The 16,004-nt window shown below is 53.3% G+C and overlaps 1 protein-coding gene across 1 annotated transcript in view; it reads left to right on the top strand.

Annotated features, from left to right (window-relative positions):
• The window catches only part of ZFHX3 (zinc finger homeobox 3), a 122,223-nt gene that overhangs the window by 33,913 nt on the left and 72,306 nt on the right, over nucleotides 1–16,004 (top strand). The window contains 2 exon segments of the mRNA XM_063410903.1: nucleotides 8,397–11,140; nucleotides 12,005–12,501. Of these exon segments, the coding sequence (XP_063266973.1) occupies nucleotides 8,443–11,140; nucleotides 12,005–12,501 (3,195 nt within the window). The 5' untranslated portion in view covers nucleotides 8,397–8,442.

The following is a 16,004-nucleotide window of genomic DNA, read 5'->3' on the forward strand; positions in this document are numbered from 1 at the left end:
CCGTGGCTGCTGGGCTGAGCTGGGGCAGTGGAGTGCTGCTGGCTCTACCAAAGGCGCTGCCTGGGCTAAGCGAGCCCTTGGGGATGCTCTGACAGCATTGCCTCCGCTTCTGGCAGTGCAGGCGGCAATTAGGAATATCAGGTTAGTAGCTGACTCCATTTTGGGAGGAGGAAAGATGATTTGCTGTCCGCATCCCGATGGGGCTTTGAGGAAGGATGGGACTTTCTGGGATTTGGTTGTACCTAGATAGTTTGGTCTTGTGGCCCAGTATTTCTCCTAATGGAATTTCCCATCATTTACTGCCCTGCTGATTCCTGATCAATGAAAATAAAATTGCATTGCCTCCTGAGAGGCTCCATGTATGGCTGCAGCCTCCAGCTGTGTCAGTTCCGGTAAGATAATCTCATCAGGCGTGCAAGAGGGTAATAGGAAATAAAAATAAAACCCACAATTAGCAAGAGGCCAGGCAGCCAAGTAACACTTTCAGTCCTGGAGGTCTGGAGACGGGTGCTTGGCAACTTCCTCCTCTCCAAAGGTGCCTGTGTCCCTCGCAGTGTGTGCTGCAGGGTGCTCACTGTGCTTGGCAGTGCCTGCAGGTGCATCGGGAACGTCCTTGGCATCCCCATTTACCTGGATCTGCACCAGCTCCCTCGAGCTGAGGTAGTTACGTGTTTCACAGGTGGTGCTTCTGAAGTGCACCAGGGATGTAGCAGCTGATGGAGGGGCTGTGTGCTGTGCACATGGAGAGCATGAATTTGAGACTTTGAGCTGTCAGGTGGTCCATAGGTGGTGACTCCTGATGGTTGCTGCAATCTGGAAGGTTTATTTTGGCCAGATAAGGAACCTGCTTACGCTGTACATGAACTCTGGAGCAGGGTGTAGTTTTGGAAACAACAAATGTGGATGCTGTTGACAGGAGTACAGGACCACTTGGATCTGCTAAAAGTTGGCCTAAAGGTTGCTCTAAATGGGGTGGTTTCCCAGCTATACCAGGAAGTTTCTTTACCTGTTTTAGGGTTTTTTAGATTATCTGCCAGTGATACAGCTTTAACTGGTGTTTATACTGAAACATGGATGGCTGATGTGAGCAGACATTCTGGTGACCTACGTGATGGGACTGTGCAGCCCCAGCGTGTAGTTCAGAGCTGACGTATCAGCCATGGTGATTGTCTGAGCAGCCAGTGGAATGGTTACAGAATGACCTAATGCCTCTAAGCCTGCTCTCCAGATCCAAAGCATCGGCTTTCCCAAAGGGTGGGAAAGAGCAGCTGAGCCCAGAATGTCGCAGTCAGTCTGCTTCCTAACAAGGACTGGATCTGAGCCCTGGCAGAGGAGGTCTGCATGACTTACGAGTCTAACTCTTACCCTTGGCTTGGCCCTTGACACTAGTCTGGAGCGCACATGTTGTTTGGGTAGCCCCGCAGGAGGAAGAAGCCTTGGCAGGGTTTGTGGGTGAGTCCCTGCGATGTGGAGCACGGCCTGGCAGCGCAGCAGCAGCAGCAGCTCTTGGGCCGGGCCGTGGCTGTGTCTGATCCCAAAGCCCTGTGGCAGGGCTGCAGACTCAGAGCATCTCGGGGCTCCTCGTTCACCAGCGTCGCCAGGGGTTCAGTGGCGGTAGGGCTTGCCTAGTGCAAGGTCTTGTGGATGTCCCTTCCTCCGTGGAGGGACACGGGCCCAGACAGAGCCGTGGTAGCTGGAACTGGTGCGAGCCACTGGACTGGCACTGGGGATGCAGGACGAGCTGCAGCGTGGCACAACAGGGCCACAAGCATGGCCTGCTTCCCGGGGCACTGTGGGGCCCGGGTGACAGAGCGAGGCGATTTGTCCTCAGCAACTCTGAATAATTTTGGAGTGGGATCAACAACGGTGCACTGAAAATGCAGACCAGATGCAAATGTAGTTACTTATGCAGCAGCATAGGCTGAGAACACAATTTAACAAGAAAGATTTGGGGTTTGGAGCAAAGGGGTGAGTTGCGCAATGGCAGAATCGTGAGATGTGTGACATTTTGAAACAAAACCTGGAATTCCTGTGGTGTCCTGCTCAGGAGGAGAGGATCCTGCAGAACCTGAGAGCAAGCTCCGTGCCCTGGGAGCGTGTGAATGCCTTGTCATGTATGAGCTAAGCAAGTGCTTCGTTTTGCTGTGTAGAGACAAACGTGGCTGAAGCCAGTTTACCTCTGCTGCAAAATATTCTTAGTGCTGAGAATCTCCTGAAGGAATCAGCGTTCTTGTCTCCAGCTGCTCTCAGAAAGCCTTCTGGCCCTCCTTGGGATCACTCCACTCTCAATGGCAGCAGGCTGAAGATTAGATAAGTATTTTTGTGTGTAGTGCAGTAGCTGGCTCAAAGGGATCAGCAAACTTGGAATAATAGTTCATAACAAAATGCCTTCTGAAAAGCTGCCTGATTTGTGTTACTCCCATCGGCTCGGTTTTAGCTGGTGTGAAGGGCAGAGGGAAAAGGTGGATAATGCGGAAGTTTCACCTTTCCAAGGAGCCCCTTTCTCTCCGGTTCATGCCGAGTGCTTGAGCCCTGCAGCTTTCAGCCCTGTTTTGTTCAGTGCTTCCTTTGCTCCCTGCTGCTTGAGAAGCTGTTCGTGCTGGTGCTGCCAGGAAGATCTGAGGGGCCGGCTGTGCCCGTGGGTGTGCCCCAGCCGGGCTGGCCCCTGGCCGTGCTGGGAGTGCTGCTGTCCTGTCCCTTCGGTGCCTGGTGGATCTTCTCTTTCAGTAGGCCACTGCGAGCCACATCGTCCCCTCCTGGCACCTTGGGCCCTGCATCATCCATGGGCTAGAATCCCTCAGAGGGGAAAGCTCACAGTGTCCATAGGGACTTCCACAGAGGCAAAGTTTTTCACTGAGAAGGTGGCCAGGCACTGGCACAGGCTGCCCAGGGCAGTGGTGTAGTCACCATCCCAGGGAGGGATTTACAAGGCCTGTAGATGTGGCATTTGGGGACATGGATTAGTCGTGGCCTTGGCAGTGCTGGGTTAATGGTTAACCTTGATGATCTTAAGGGTCTTTCCAACCCAAATGATTCTTCAATTCTATGAATTCTTGGCTTTGTTGGGGTAACCAGCCAGTTTGTGAGGACTTGCAGCCCCAAGATCCTTTGGAACCTGTGGTCAGTGTTGTTTGGCTGTGTCTTCCACCAGCAGGCAGGGCTGGCTTGTTAATTCTGCTCCCACTGCAGGGGTGTAGAATGTGGCCATGTGTCCAGATGGAAACAGTGTGGCACAGAGCAGAGCACTGGCAGAAGTCAGAACTGAGCTTGGGCTTTCAGCTGGTAAAGCCTCACTGCAAAAGAGGAAGAGAGGTGTAAAGTGTTCAGGATTTGCCAAGACTGGTATCTTGCTCATCAGACCATGTTTGCCAGTGGAACAACTCCACTGTGATCAGGGTGTGTGCTGAAACACAGCTTGCACTCACTTGGAGAGGTGCAAAATATGATTTGCTGTGTGAAAAGGAAAAAATAGTTTGTAATTGCTTCATTAAAATGTTGAAGTTGGCAAATAAAAATCAGTATTTTCAGGTTGGTTTTTTTTGGTTAGGAATTGCATAAGAGGAATCCCTAGGCACTATGTTGTAAAATGCTGGCAGAAAAACCCCAGCTAGAAATCATTCTTCACACTGGGCACCCATGTTCCCTGTTATACTCAGGTTTTGGCACATAAGTACCGTTTCATCCTAATATTTCAAGTCTTGTTGCAGAGTTTTCAGCACTTCCCTTAGGCTGGCAGGTATCTTGCTGCTTTCTGGCACCTTAATGAATGTGAGAGAGCTGGGATCTGTGTCTTCTGTTTAACTTAAAAGATAGTATTTTACGAAACTGGGAATTGAAACTCTTGGTATTGCCACGAGAATCTCCAGCCAGTGTTGCTGAGGAAATTTGAAAAGATCTTTCTATTCTAGGAAGTAACTCTTCACATATTTGTGTGATAGCAGCTGCTGTAGAAATCACATAAAGTGACAACATGCTCCTGCCACCTTGTTTTACCCTCTTCTGTGACCGTCCTGCTTGCCAAGCGAGGCAGCGTGTGCTCACCTAATTGCAGGAAGTATCATAATTCATATGCATAAAGGAGCAAAATTAAAGTTGCTTTGGCAACATATGTTCTGTTCTTCCTTAATTTTGGAATTCTTGATCCTAGGCAATTATTTTTATCATGCCTTTCCATTTGCAATTTCCTAAGTGTTACCCGAGTGCTGTGTAGGAGAGGCAGGACAGAAAGCTTTGATGCCCCAGATTCGTTGTGTCGCCACTTCAGAGGGTCACGGTGACTGCCTTGCACCCCTTGCCTGCTCCTGCTCTTGGGAGCTTTGAGTGTAGTTCTTACCAGGGATCTCCAAGGGCCCTGGCCAAGCTGTTCTGTGTTTCTAGGACCATGGAGTTGAGTTGGCTGCTCACTCACCTTTGGGATGTCCATCCTAGCCTGGAACAAGTGTCACCAAGTGCCATTGCTGAGACAGGAGCTTCTTGGCCGACCTGGACGCCACCCTTGCCCGGCGTTGTCCTTGTGAGGGTGCTGCAGAAGGCCAGGCTGGGCATGTGGAGGGGTGTGGGCAGAGTGAGCACACTGTTGGTCCTGTGCTGTCCTTGTCCTCCCCCACCTCTGTCCTGTTTGGCTTTCTGGAGCTGACTGAGGCCCGAGCGCTGCCCTGTGCCATGCAGCTGGGCAGGGGGAGGGCAGCCTGCAGGGACCGTCGGCCAGGTAATGGCTGTGGGTGTAATGCATCTGCTTGGGTCTCCTCCCTGTCCTCAGCGCCCTTTTTTCCATGGTGCCATGTGGGTCATTAGCTGAGGGAACAGTTTCTCACTGTCGCTTTCTCCTTTTGTTTTCCTCCTTCCTCATTGCTTCTAGTCTTGGTTTACTGCCAAACAGCCTCTTGTGAAAGGGCCGCCTAATTAACCCTGTGCTAATTAACAATTTAAAATTACACAGCACGGCTGTTCATATTTAATTCTCGGGAAGCCTGGGCAACAGCAGGAGCCCCCTCCTCCCTCCCGCTCCATCCCTGCTGCCCGCGCCGCTGCCGGCGTCCCCGGGGACGAAGCAGCCTGGTGCCGCAGGCTGGGGGTCCCAGGAGCCCCGGCTTGGCAGGGGTTGCAGGGTGTTGCTTTAGCACGAGCCCCTCCTTGGTGGAAGCGTTGCTGGGAGATGGAATGTCTGTGCCTTTGAGGACGGGGCTGAGGGCTGGCAGGAGGTGCCAGGGGGACACAGGGGTTGGCTCCACGCGTGTTCTGCGCAGCGTGGCTGCCAGCTGCCAGGCCTGGTTGGTAGGAGCGTGGCAGAAGTGTGGGGCACAGTGTTGTGCTGTCACCTGCATGTGCCATCCAGGTGTAGCTCCGTTCTGGGCCGCCGTGGTGCCACGTCGGCTCCAAGGGACCGTGAGATGCGCTGGTGCTGTGAGGAAGGGGCAGGGGCTGGGACTGGCCGTGGGCCAGAGGCGAGGTGGGCATGGCAGCTGTGGGATGTGTGGGATGTGAGGCTGCAGAAAGGACCAGGAGAGCCCTTCTTTGCCACCGGGGCAGTGTGAGAGCGCAGAGTCTCTGGCACTCAGGCTGTTCTCTCTGTAACTGGAGTTCATTGATTTTACGGGAAACCATGTTTACAGACAGAGTGCCGATCGACCTGACGAGTTGACTTCTGCCTCCTTAAGTAAGAACTACCTTTTCTTATTGACTGGCTGATAAACAGCAGCGAGGGCGGCAGGGGGAGCGAATGGGAGGTGTGGAGCACACCACTGTCTGTCCATGTGAGCTCTCACACACTGTGTCTGTCCCCACACGGGCTGAGGGGCTGTCCAGGGTGGTGGAAGACACAGGGCCCAATAGTGGACTGGTAACTGCATTGTGCTCCTGCTTAGAACCTGGTTAGCTTTAGCAAGGAAATTGCTGGTTTTAGGTTAAAGAGATGATTGCTGCAGCTTCTGTGTGAATAGAAACAAATATTTTCATGCCTGGTGCTCCCTTCAGGAACAGCTCTGATGGTGACTGAACCATCAGAAGAGCTTGGGCTTGTGCAGGGGCTCAGCCTGTGTCTGGGGCTTGGGCTGGTCATTTTGATTCTGGATTTTTCCCATGCCCTGTAAGTGCTCCTCTGTCTTGAGAAAAGGGAGAGGAGATTCCTTTGGCATAGCACATCTTGAGCTGGTTAACTTGGAGTGAGTGGGAGAGAGCTGTTAAAGCAAGCCAAAGCAGAAAAGCCCACCAATTAATTGGAGCGTGCGGGTCTGCCTGGCCGGGCCAGGCCGGGAGAGAGATTGGCTTTCCTGTCAATAAACAAGTCCCCAGTGCAGCATCAAAGCTGCAGTCCTTTATCAATCGCGGCCTCCTCTTCCCGCATGTTCCTGTAACTTACCAAGCATTTATTACATTGATTTTCCAATCAGGCTGTTAACCCTCCCGCCCCTCCAGCCCTGCTAACCCTTCCGGCCTGGCTGTCAGTCAGGCATCTCCTGCCAGTCAGGAGCTCCCGAGGGCAGAGCCGCTGTGACCCTGGCTGTGTCTCACCTGGCTGTGCTGGCCTGCACAGTGCTCCATGTCTGAAACAATTGTAGGGTGTTGTCATTCCATGTTGTGCTTTGAAGGCGGTATAGATATTCCTAAAACTTCACCTGGCAAAAGTATGAGGCTTATGGAGTTTCTCTTTCCTCATTTGCCCCGAATGAATCTGTTTTGGTTTAATTTGGATTGTAGCTGCCAGTGCGGAAGTAGCAGTGAAAAGGGAGGCAGTAGGCGTGTTGTGGGAAGGTGAATGTGCAGCCTCAACACAGAAGGATACAGGATCAGTGATCCAGGAAAGGAGCTGGTGCAGTAGGAGCCATTACATGGCTGTAGCATGTCTTAGGCTAGGGGAACAAAACTGGCTGACTAAGAACCCAGAGCCTTCTGGCGGTGGGATTCCGCTTTTCCTTCTTGTTCTGCTCAGTGCACCAGATTGCTGTTACCGCAGAGCAAATCCCTGTTCATTCCCAGTGTGACTGCAGAGGCAGCTGTGTACAGCATAGAATCCAGGGAAGGTGAGACTGGAGGTACTGTGCAGTCATGTTGTGTGTGATCTCATTGGGTGGTGTCTCCCTGTTGCACCTGCATGTCCTTCTGCAGGCATCCTTGCACATGGGCTTTGAGAGTATAACTTTGCTTTCAGTGGTAGCTGTAAATGCTTTTTCTTTGAGCTTCACCAAAAGTCAAATGGAAAGAGAAAGTACAAACACACTAGAGAAATCAGCGGAAGTGTGGATGGCTTTGTGTTGTAAAGGAAAATAAACTGGGAGATCGTGAAACCAGAAAAAAATGCTGATTGTCACTCAGTTTTCTTTTGCTTGAACTAATTCAGGTAGTTCACATAGTGCTGCTGTGGCACGTCACTGGCTTTGCAGCTGGTCCTGCCTTCTCTGGCAGGTTTCCAGTTCCCTTCACGCTTTCTGTATGAGCTGAAGAGCGCTCCGTTAGGATGGCAGTACTGGAGTCATTGGCCAGATGCAGCAAAAAGGGGTCACGATGACAGGGGCCTGGATGTTGGCCATGGTCAGCAGCCCAGGCCCGCTGGCTGCCTGGCAGTTGGTGGGAATCCTCCAGTCATGTTGCTTTGGTGGAATGGCAGTAGTGGGAAGGGTGTGCTCCTCTTCCAGGACCTGCACCCACCGTTTGTCTCCAGGGGTGAGAGGAAGCAGTGTGCGCAGAGGCTGTGCCCTGCAGGATCTCTGGGAGGTTCCTGGAGCATGGTGGGCTGACGGCTTTCCAGTCCCCAGGATTGCAGCCTTGTCAGATCTGGAATTTCCTGTTTGGTTCCTCTCCTGACATCTCTCTGTTTAAACTCTGTCCAGAGCAGAGCTGTTATGTCTCCTGTGCATGCTGAGCACTGTTACTCCAAATCGCTGTGAGTGGCTCTGGGTCACGTGGTGTCCTTGAGGTACACATGTGGCAGTGCTGGGTCAGGGCTTCCCAGGCCATTAGCAGAAGGGTAACACCCAGAAAAACAGCATCTGCCTTAGGGGGAGCCAGAGAATACAAATTTTACCAAGTTGTAAAGCCACAGAACTGTTTCGTTGTCATGTCTTGTTTCTGTCATGAGCTTTCCCATGATGTTTCGTTTTCTGAAGACCCAAGGCCTTGCAGGTGACAGTGCAGGTCCTACAATCTTCCTACTGGCTCCCTTTAGGAAAGATGTTTTTGCCACTTTCTGGGCCCCTTCAGTTTGCCTCTTGTTTTGCTGCTGCCGACATGTTTCCATTGCTCATTCCCAGCAGTGCCTTCCCCAAGGCTGGGCTGCCTGTCCCTGGGGCCCGTCTTGGCACAGTGCTTTGGTCCTGAGAAACAGGGTCAGCAGCCTCGGGGCGGTGGGGTCTTCACAGAGCGCCCTGACTCACGTGCCTCTCTCCTCTCTCCCGTCGCAGGTCGGAGCCGTACCGGGTGCGATGAGCGCTCCGTGCCGGCCCTGCCATGGAAGGCTGTGACTCGCCCGTCATCCCTGGGAAGGACAATGGGTGCGGCATTCCTCAGCACCAGCAATGGACTGATCTCAACAGCGCCCACCTCCCTGACCCGGCCGGCAGCATGGAGCAGCCCGCGGCGGAGAGCTGCAGCCCCCTGGACAGCCTGAGGGTGCCCTTCCCCGAGCGCGTCCCCGAGAGCAGCGCGGCGGGTCCCGGCTCCGAGCCCGCGGGCAAGGAGGTGAGCTGCGGGCAGTGCGCGGCCTCCTTCGCCGGCCTGCAGAGCTACATGGAGCACCGCTGTGCCGGCGCCCGCGCGCCCCCGCCGCCGCGGGGGGACAGCGGCAGCGAGAGCAGCGAGGACGGCGAGGAGGAGAGCGACGTGGAGAACCTGGCCGGCGAGATCGTCTACCAGCCCGACGGCTCGGCCTACATCGTGGAGAGCCTCAGCCAGCTGGTGCAAAGCGGGGGCGCCGGCGGCAGCGGGACCCTCCCCTCGCTGCTCCCGAACTCTCTGCCCAAGCAGGGAGAGCCCTCTGCTGCCGCTCCCGTCTACCCACAGATCATCAACACTTTCCACATAGCCTCATCCTTCGGGAAGTGGTTTGAGGGCTCAGACCAGGCCTTCCCGAATACCTCAGCCCTGGCGGGCATCAGCCCCGTCCTGCACAGCTTCCGCGTCTTCGATGTGCGACACAAAAGCAACAAGGATTACCTGAACAGCGACGGTTCTGCCAAAAGCTCCTGCGTATCCAAAGATGTTCCCAACAATGTGGACCTGTCCAAATTCGATGGCTTTGTGCTCTATGGGAAGAGGAAGCCCATCCTGATGTGTTTCTTGTGCAAGCTCTCCTTTGGGTATGTCCGCTCGTTCGTGACCCATGCCGTGCACGACCACCGAATGACTCTGAGTGAGGAGGAGCGGAAAATTCTTAGCAATAAGAACATCTCCGCTATCATCCAAGGGATAGGCAAAGACAAGGAACCCCTTGTCAGCTTTCTGGAACCAAAAAACAAAAACTTTCAGCACCCTCTCGTTTCCACAGCTAACCTCATAGGCCCTGGACACAGTTTTTATGGTAAATTCAGTGGCATTTGCATGGAAGGTGAGCAGGCCCTCCAGGCCGGGGCAGCCAGTGGAGCTGAGCCGCCGCCGGCAGCGGGTGTCCTGGCCCCCAGTGCACTCCTCAACCTGGGTGGGCTGACCAGCTCAGCTCTGAAGACTCCCATTACCTCAGTCCCCCTAGGCCCGCTGGCTTCCAGTCCCACCAAATGCTCCGAGGGGAAGGACCCCGGGGTGGCAGGGGGGGAGAAACAAGAGGGGGACGACCAGGACAGCCTCTCGGAAAAGGTGGAGCCAGCCGAGGAGGTGGAAGAGGAAGAGGAGGAGGATGTGGAAGAGGAGGAGGAGGAAGAGGAAGAGGAGGAAGAGGAAGAAGATGAGGATGATGAGGGTTGCAAAGGACTATTTCCAAACGAGTTGGAGGATGAACTGGAGGACCGGCCCCAGGAGGATGCTGGGGCTGTGGCAGGCAGTGGCAGCAGCAAAAAGGACCTTGCTCTCTCAAACCAAAGCATTTCTAACTCTCCCTTAATGCCTAACGTGCTCCAGACCCTGTCACGGGGCACGGCTTCTACTAGTTCTAATTCTGCTTCTTCCTTTGTCTTTGATGGTGCAAACAGGAGGAATCACTTAAGCTTTAACAATGAGGGCGGCGGAGCCAGTGTGGCCGAGGGCAGCAGGAGGCTGGACTTCATCGATGAAAGTGCCAATAAAGACAATGCCACAGCACCAGAACCAAATGAGAGTGCAGAGGGCGAGGACGGGAGCTACATCTCCCATCACCAGCATGCTGGCCCCCTCTGTGAACTCGGGGGTGGGGAGTGCCCCTCGGGGAGCGGCGTCGAGTGCCCAAAGTGCGACACGGTCCTGGGCTCCTCGCGGTCGCTGGGTGGCCACATGACTATGATGCATTCTCGCAACTCATGTAAGACACTCAAGTGTCCCAAGTGCAATTGGCACTACAAGTACCAGCAGACGCTTGAGGCGCACATGAAGGAGAAACATCCTGAGCCGGGTGGCTCCTGCGTCTACTGCAAGAGCGGGCAGCCGCACCCGCGGCTGGCGCGGGGCGAGAGCTACACCTGTGGTTACAAACCCTTCCGCTGCGAGGTCTGTAACTACTCCACAACTACCAAAGGCAACCTCAGTATTCATATGCAGTCCGACAAGCATCTCAACAACATGCAGAACCTGCAGAACGGAGGGGGAGAGCAAGTCTTCAGCCACACCGCGGGGGCGGCGGCGGCGGCTGCTGCTGCCGCGGCAGCGGCCGCCGCCAACATCGGCAGCACCTGCGGGGCTCCCTCCCCCACCAAACCAAAAACCAAACCCACGTGGCGGTGCGAGGTGTGCGACTATGAGACCAACGTAGCCAGAAACCTTCGGATTCACATGACCAGTGAGAAGCACATGCACAATATGATGCTGCTTCAGCAGAACATGTCCCAAATCCAACATAACCGGCACCTAGGCCTCGGCAGCCTGCCGTCCCCTGCCGAGGCCGAGCTCTACCAGTATTACCTGGCGCAGAACATGAACCTTCCCAACTTGAAGATGGACAGCACTTCCTCAGATGCACAGTTCATGATGGGGGGGTTCCAGCTCGATCCCACCAACCCCATGGCAACGATGGCTCCATCTTTAGGTGAGGCTGAAGGGGTTTCCACCATGTTCCTGTGAGAGAGCCAGCAAAGGGGTATGGCACTGTGACCCCATGAGCTGCCTTTGTGTGGTGGTCGAGGATGGAGGCTGCACAGTGCAGATTTCTCATCTGTGTTCACCCACAGCAGTTTTTCTCATCTTGTGGCTTTTCTAGTACGTTTCCAAGAGTTTTGATAGGGAGTTAATGGAACAGCAGACATGAGTTACGGATGCCATGGCTGAATGTTCTTTCTCATTGTGGAAAGCATCCTAACTACAGTGTTTCCTGAGAACTTCTCGTGGGTTTGGTGAGGAGTGGGATTTTGATGGATAGCTTTGGGAGAGGGTGCACTCACCTGCTGGCACTCCCAAAGGCAGGTATATTTGTTCGGGGTTGTTCCATGCTGTGTTGCCTTGAGAAGACAAGGTAAGCAGGTTTGAGAGGGGTGGAAGGGGTGGCGTTCCTCTGCTGCCAGTGACAGGTGGGATTGGAGGCTTTTGAATCTCAGAGCCCCTCCTTACAGAAGCACAGGGCAGTTGTAATAAGTTGGGAGTGTTTTAAATGAAGCTCCTAAAGTAAATGACAGGGCCTTGGATGTCCGAGAGCTGCCTGGTGAGCAGTTTGTGAACTGTGCACTTGATGGTTGCAAATCTCACACTGAGGGTTGCAGAGGGAGGCCCTGCCTGTGTTAATAAGACCAGGAACACAGAGGAGTGGATGAAGGCAGACACGCAGCTGCATGTGGTCTCACTGTGTGTTTGTGGGTACACAGGTGGCACTTGGGAGCAGCTTATGTTCTGCTCTGTGTTTATCTTCTGGCAGGAATTCAGCCTTTCTGACCTCTTCTTCCCCTTTTCCTTTGTGCAGTGGGTGGTGAGATCCCGCTGGACATGCGGCTGGGTGGTGGACAGCTGGTGTCTGAGGAGCTCATGAACTTGGGTGAAAGTTTCACGCAAACGAACGACCCGTCGCTGAAGCTCTTCCAGTGCGCTGTGTGCAACAAGTTCACCACAGATAATTTGGACATGCTGGGCCTCCACATGAACGTGGAGCGAAGCCTCCCCGAGGACGAGTGGAAGGCGGTGATGGGGGACTCGTACCAGTGCAAGCTGTGCCGCTACAACACGCAGCTCAAGGCCAACTTCCAGCTCCACTGTAAGACGGACAAGCATGTGCAGAAGTACCAGCTGGTGGCACACATCAAGGAGGGGGGCAAAGCCAACGAATGGAGGCTCAAGTGTGTGGCCATTGGGAACCCAGTCCATCTGAAATGCAACGCGTGTGACTACTACACCAACAGTCTGGAGAAGCTACGTCTGCACACCGTGAACTCGAGGCACGAGGCCAGCCTGAAGCTCTATAAGGTAAGGGTTGGCTTTGCTTCATCTTCTTTCATTTTCCAAGGAAATCTGTTGAAGCACAGTGGATTGTGAGCCTTTGGAGATGAGGTGCCGAGAGTTCTCCGTTGGCACCCAGCCTCACTTCATGCTGCAGCTCCTCGACCTGTGTTCTGTTAGTGACTGTGCTTGTCCAGGCTTCAGACAGACAGATGTTCATGCCACAGTGCTTTAGAGGGGGCTTGTGTGTCTTGTGGCACTGCAGCTGTGATACTCTGCACAGAAACTGAATAATCACTGTTAGAAAAGTTGTACAAGGAGACATTTGCCTGTGGTTGGTTGGCTCTTTCCCATACCAGTTCGTCACTTTGTGTCACTGGAAGGCTTTCGGTGTGGCCGGTGTGCTGTGCTGGCGCTGGGCGGGTGCAGGGCCGGCGCTGCAGTGCTGTTGTGCTCTGTGTACGGCACTGCCGGGCTCTGTAAGCAGAGCTCTGCTGGTGCTGGGCAAGGGAGGAGGCTGGGAGAGGCGCCGTGAGCGTGGCCCTGTGCCGTGGAGGCATGGTGTGTTCATCCACAGCAATATTTGGGCTGTCGCTCCCATCTCGTTGTCTTCACTCCTCCTCCCACCCCCCTCGATCTGTGTTGTCTTCACAACCATTATAACCATCTTCTCTTTCCTGTCTCACTCGTCTGGTCCCCTCCCCTTGCTGGCCCAAACCCTGTGGGCTGTAACCCAAGAGGAGCTCCGGATACAGTAAATAGTCCTTTCACTCGTGCAGCAGAATTGCTCCAGACGTTTCTATTGATTTTCACTGGACTTAAAGCTTCACCTTTTTCTCTAATCATCCCATAATAGCTTTAGTATGAACAATCAGGTACGAATTGCCATAAATCTCAGCAGCCGCATCCCCTCCATTCACACGTGTTCTCCCGCTCATTGTCTGCTCATTCCTCACAGGGTTTTGTACTTTCTTTCTGTCGTCATCCTTTTCTTCCTGCTTTCCCCCAAATATGCTGAGGTTTCTTTATATACACACAGAGTGTACCTTGCACTTTTCAATTATTTTTTTGAAAACTTTTGTTTACGTAACAGGAATTTAAGACCTGACTTGTGTTTTATAGTACCCACCCACGTCACAGTGTAGACACATTTTCAGAATTTTCAATTCCACCTGGAATTGGTGGGGAGCTGCTAGTAGCAGCGTTGTGTTTCTCTGAGCTCACTGCTGAGGCCAGGATGGCTCAGTGATTGTTCCATCTTGAACTGGGATCCAGCCTCGCCCAGCAGAATCTGGCTCTGGAAGTGACCAGGGGTGCACATACACCTCTGCTCTCACAGCTTGGAAACTGGGGACAGGAGAGTCCCCATGAGACTTAGAACCCAGCGGATGGAACTGAATCTGCTCTGTGGAGGTCAGGTTGAGCTACAAGAGGGTTATTTGAAAGCTGTATTACGACTTTTTACATATAATATTGTTTTTTAAGTATACATTGCATATGGTTAAAGTTTTCTTTTTCCAGGCCCTTCATCTACTGTGGGTCCCAGTGGGGAAAAACAGTTTTTTCCAGTGGGGAAGTCTCTCACTGAGGGGAAAGAAAAGGGGAAAAAAATAAGAAAGGAAAAAAAATCCCACCAGCATCGGGGGACAGGCATAGGTTCTTGTAATAAAGATTGCTGGGATGTTTTCCTTGAGCAGGCAAAGAGGAATTGTCAGTTTTCAGGTTTGTGAGAGACCTGGGCAGTCTCAGTGCTGCTGCAGCCCTATGTTGCCTGTGACACAACAGCAGTGAAACACCAGCTGAAAGATAACGTGCTCCAGAGTAATGGATTCCTTTGGAATGCTCCGTATATTGGCCTTCAGGTAGGGTTGGATAGAGCCTGGAGCAGAGGCTGGTGCATGGCTGGGTTCATGGTGTCCTGCTTCAGCACAGCTGAAGCGAGGGGTTGGTTTGGTGGAGGAGCCTCTCTGGAGGAGGCGTGGGGCAGCCAGGGCCCGCAGGGCTGCCGGTCCCCGGGGCGCTGTAACGCCCCGTCCCCGCTGACCAGGGAAGGGATGCAGCGGCGCGGGGGGGAGTTCACAGAGTGGTTTCTCTTCTCTCCTCTCAGGCCTTGGTGTGGTCTGCAGTAAATTGAGATTGATTGGATGTTATTTTTCCTCTTGCTAATGTAATCCATTAGCCTGGCACATGCATAATCAGTTTAGAGCACAGTTAACTGGATGTAATCGAGTTCTTCCCTGCCTGCTGGAGAAAATCCTCTCCAGATGCTGCTGGGTGAGAGCACACACTGGGCTTATCACACACAATCCTCCTTATTCTGCTGCTTTTGCCATTCTTTTCCTAAATCACATGTTATTGGCTGCTTGCATTGCCCAAGTGCCACTTCTGTCAGTGTTACTTGCTGCCAGAAAATGTGATCTGGAGACACTGTCAGTCTGCAGTCGGGTGAACCTTTTACTCTTCTCCTGCAACACTCCCAGTGCCAGGGCAGAAGGTCTGGTCTTCTGCTGCCATCTTCATCCTGCACATTGCAACAGCTTCTATCAGGCCTCTTCCCTGTCAGGGTAAGGGGAGAGGAATGGCAAAAACTGGAAGGGTCAAGCAACCTTTCCTTTATTGTTTTGTACTCCCAGTTCCTTGCTGTCCCCCTAAAATTCTGTGACTGAAGTGGAAATCCTGTTGTGTATCTGGCACTTGCTGGGGGAACGTGGTGCCTGTGCCTCTCCTGTGACTGCTGACCACCCCGGGTGACTGACGGGGTTTATATCCTGGAGAACTCGTGGAAAGCACGAGCACCATTGTCAGTGCATGGGTAGATGGTGGGTTTGAGGAGCCTTCCTCCCATAGCTGGGACGTGGTGTGGCCTGGGTGGGGTGACAGGGGGGTTGTGAGCAGAGGCAGAGGCAAGTGCAGCTCCCTGGAGCAGCAGCCAAGGCCCGTCTCCTCGTGGCCGCAGCGCTTGGCACCGGGCAGAGCAGCGTTCCACACATCTGGAAGAGGCTGGGCACAAGTTCCCAGCGCCCACTGCACAGGTGGAATTTCCAGAAGGAATTAATCTGCTTGAGGAGGAGCCAGGTCTGGACATTTCCTACAACTTCCTGACAATCTCGAGTTCAGAGTGTGCAGCTCAGAAGAAGTTTAAACAAAGAACTACTGAAGAAACACACTGCTGGCCAGACCGCCAGCAAGTGCCTTCAATGAGTTCATTCAGTGTCTTCCTTTTCAGTGTTTCCAAGTGCTGAGTCCACTTTTTTACGGAGTAGGGAGTCTGAAGGAGAGAGTTTGGGTTACATGGTGCCATGCATAGAGGCTCTTTGTTAGCTAGAGATGCAGAGTGTGCAGGAGAATGACTCTTCAGTGTCAGTGCTCATGGTGCTAGTGGTGATGAAACTGGTGTTAGAGGGATGGAGGGCAGACAGCCCTGCTGGAAGGGGGGGGGAGGAGGAGGGAGGGCTAAACTTTCTGCTTCCCCACATGTGGAAAAAAAAAAACAAAGAAAACAAAAAAAGGGGGGTTAAAGTTGTTCTTCC

Source organism: Prinia subflava, chromosome 13 (genome assembly GCF_021018805.1).
Source record: "Prinia subflava isolate CZ2003 ecotype Zambia chromosome 13, Cam_Psub_1.2, whole genome shotgun sequence".
NCBI classification, from domain to species: domain Eukaryota; kingdom Metazoa; phylum Chordata; class Aves; order Passeriformes; family Cisticolidae; genus Prinia; species Prinia subflava.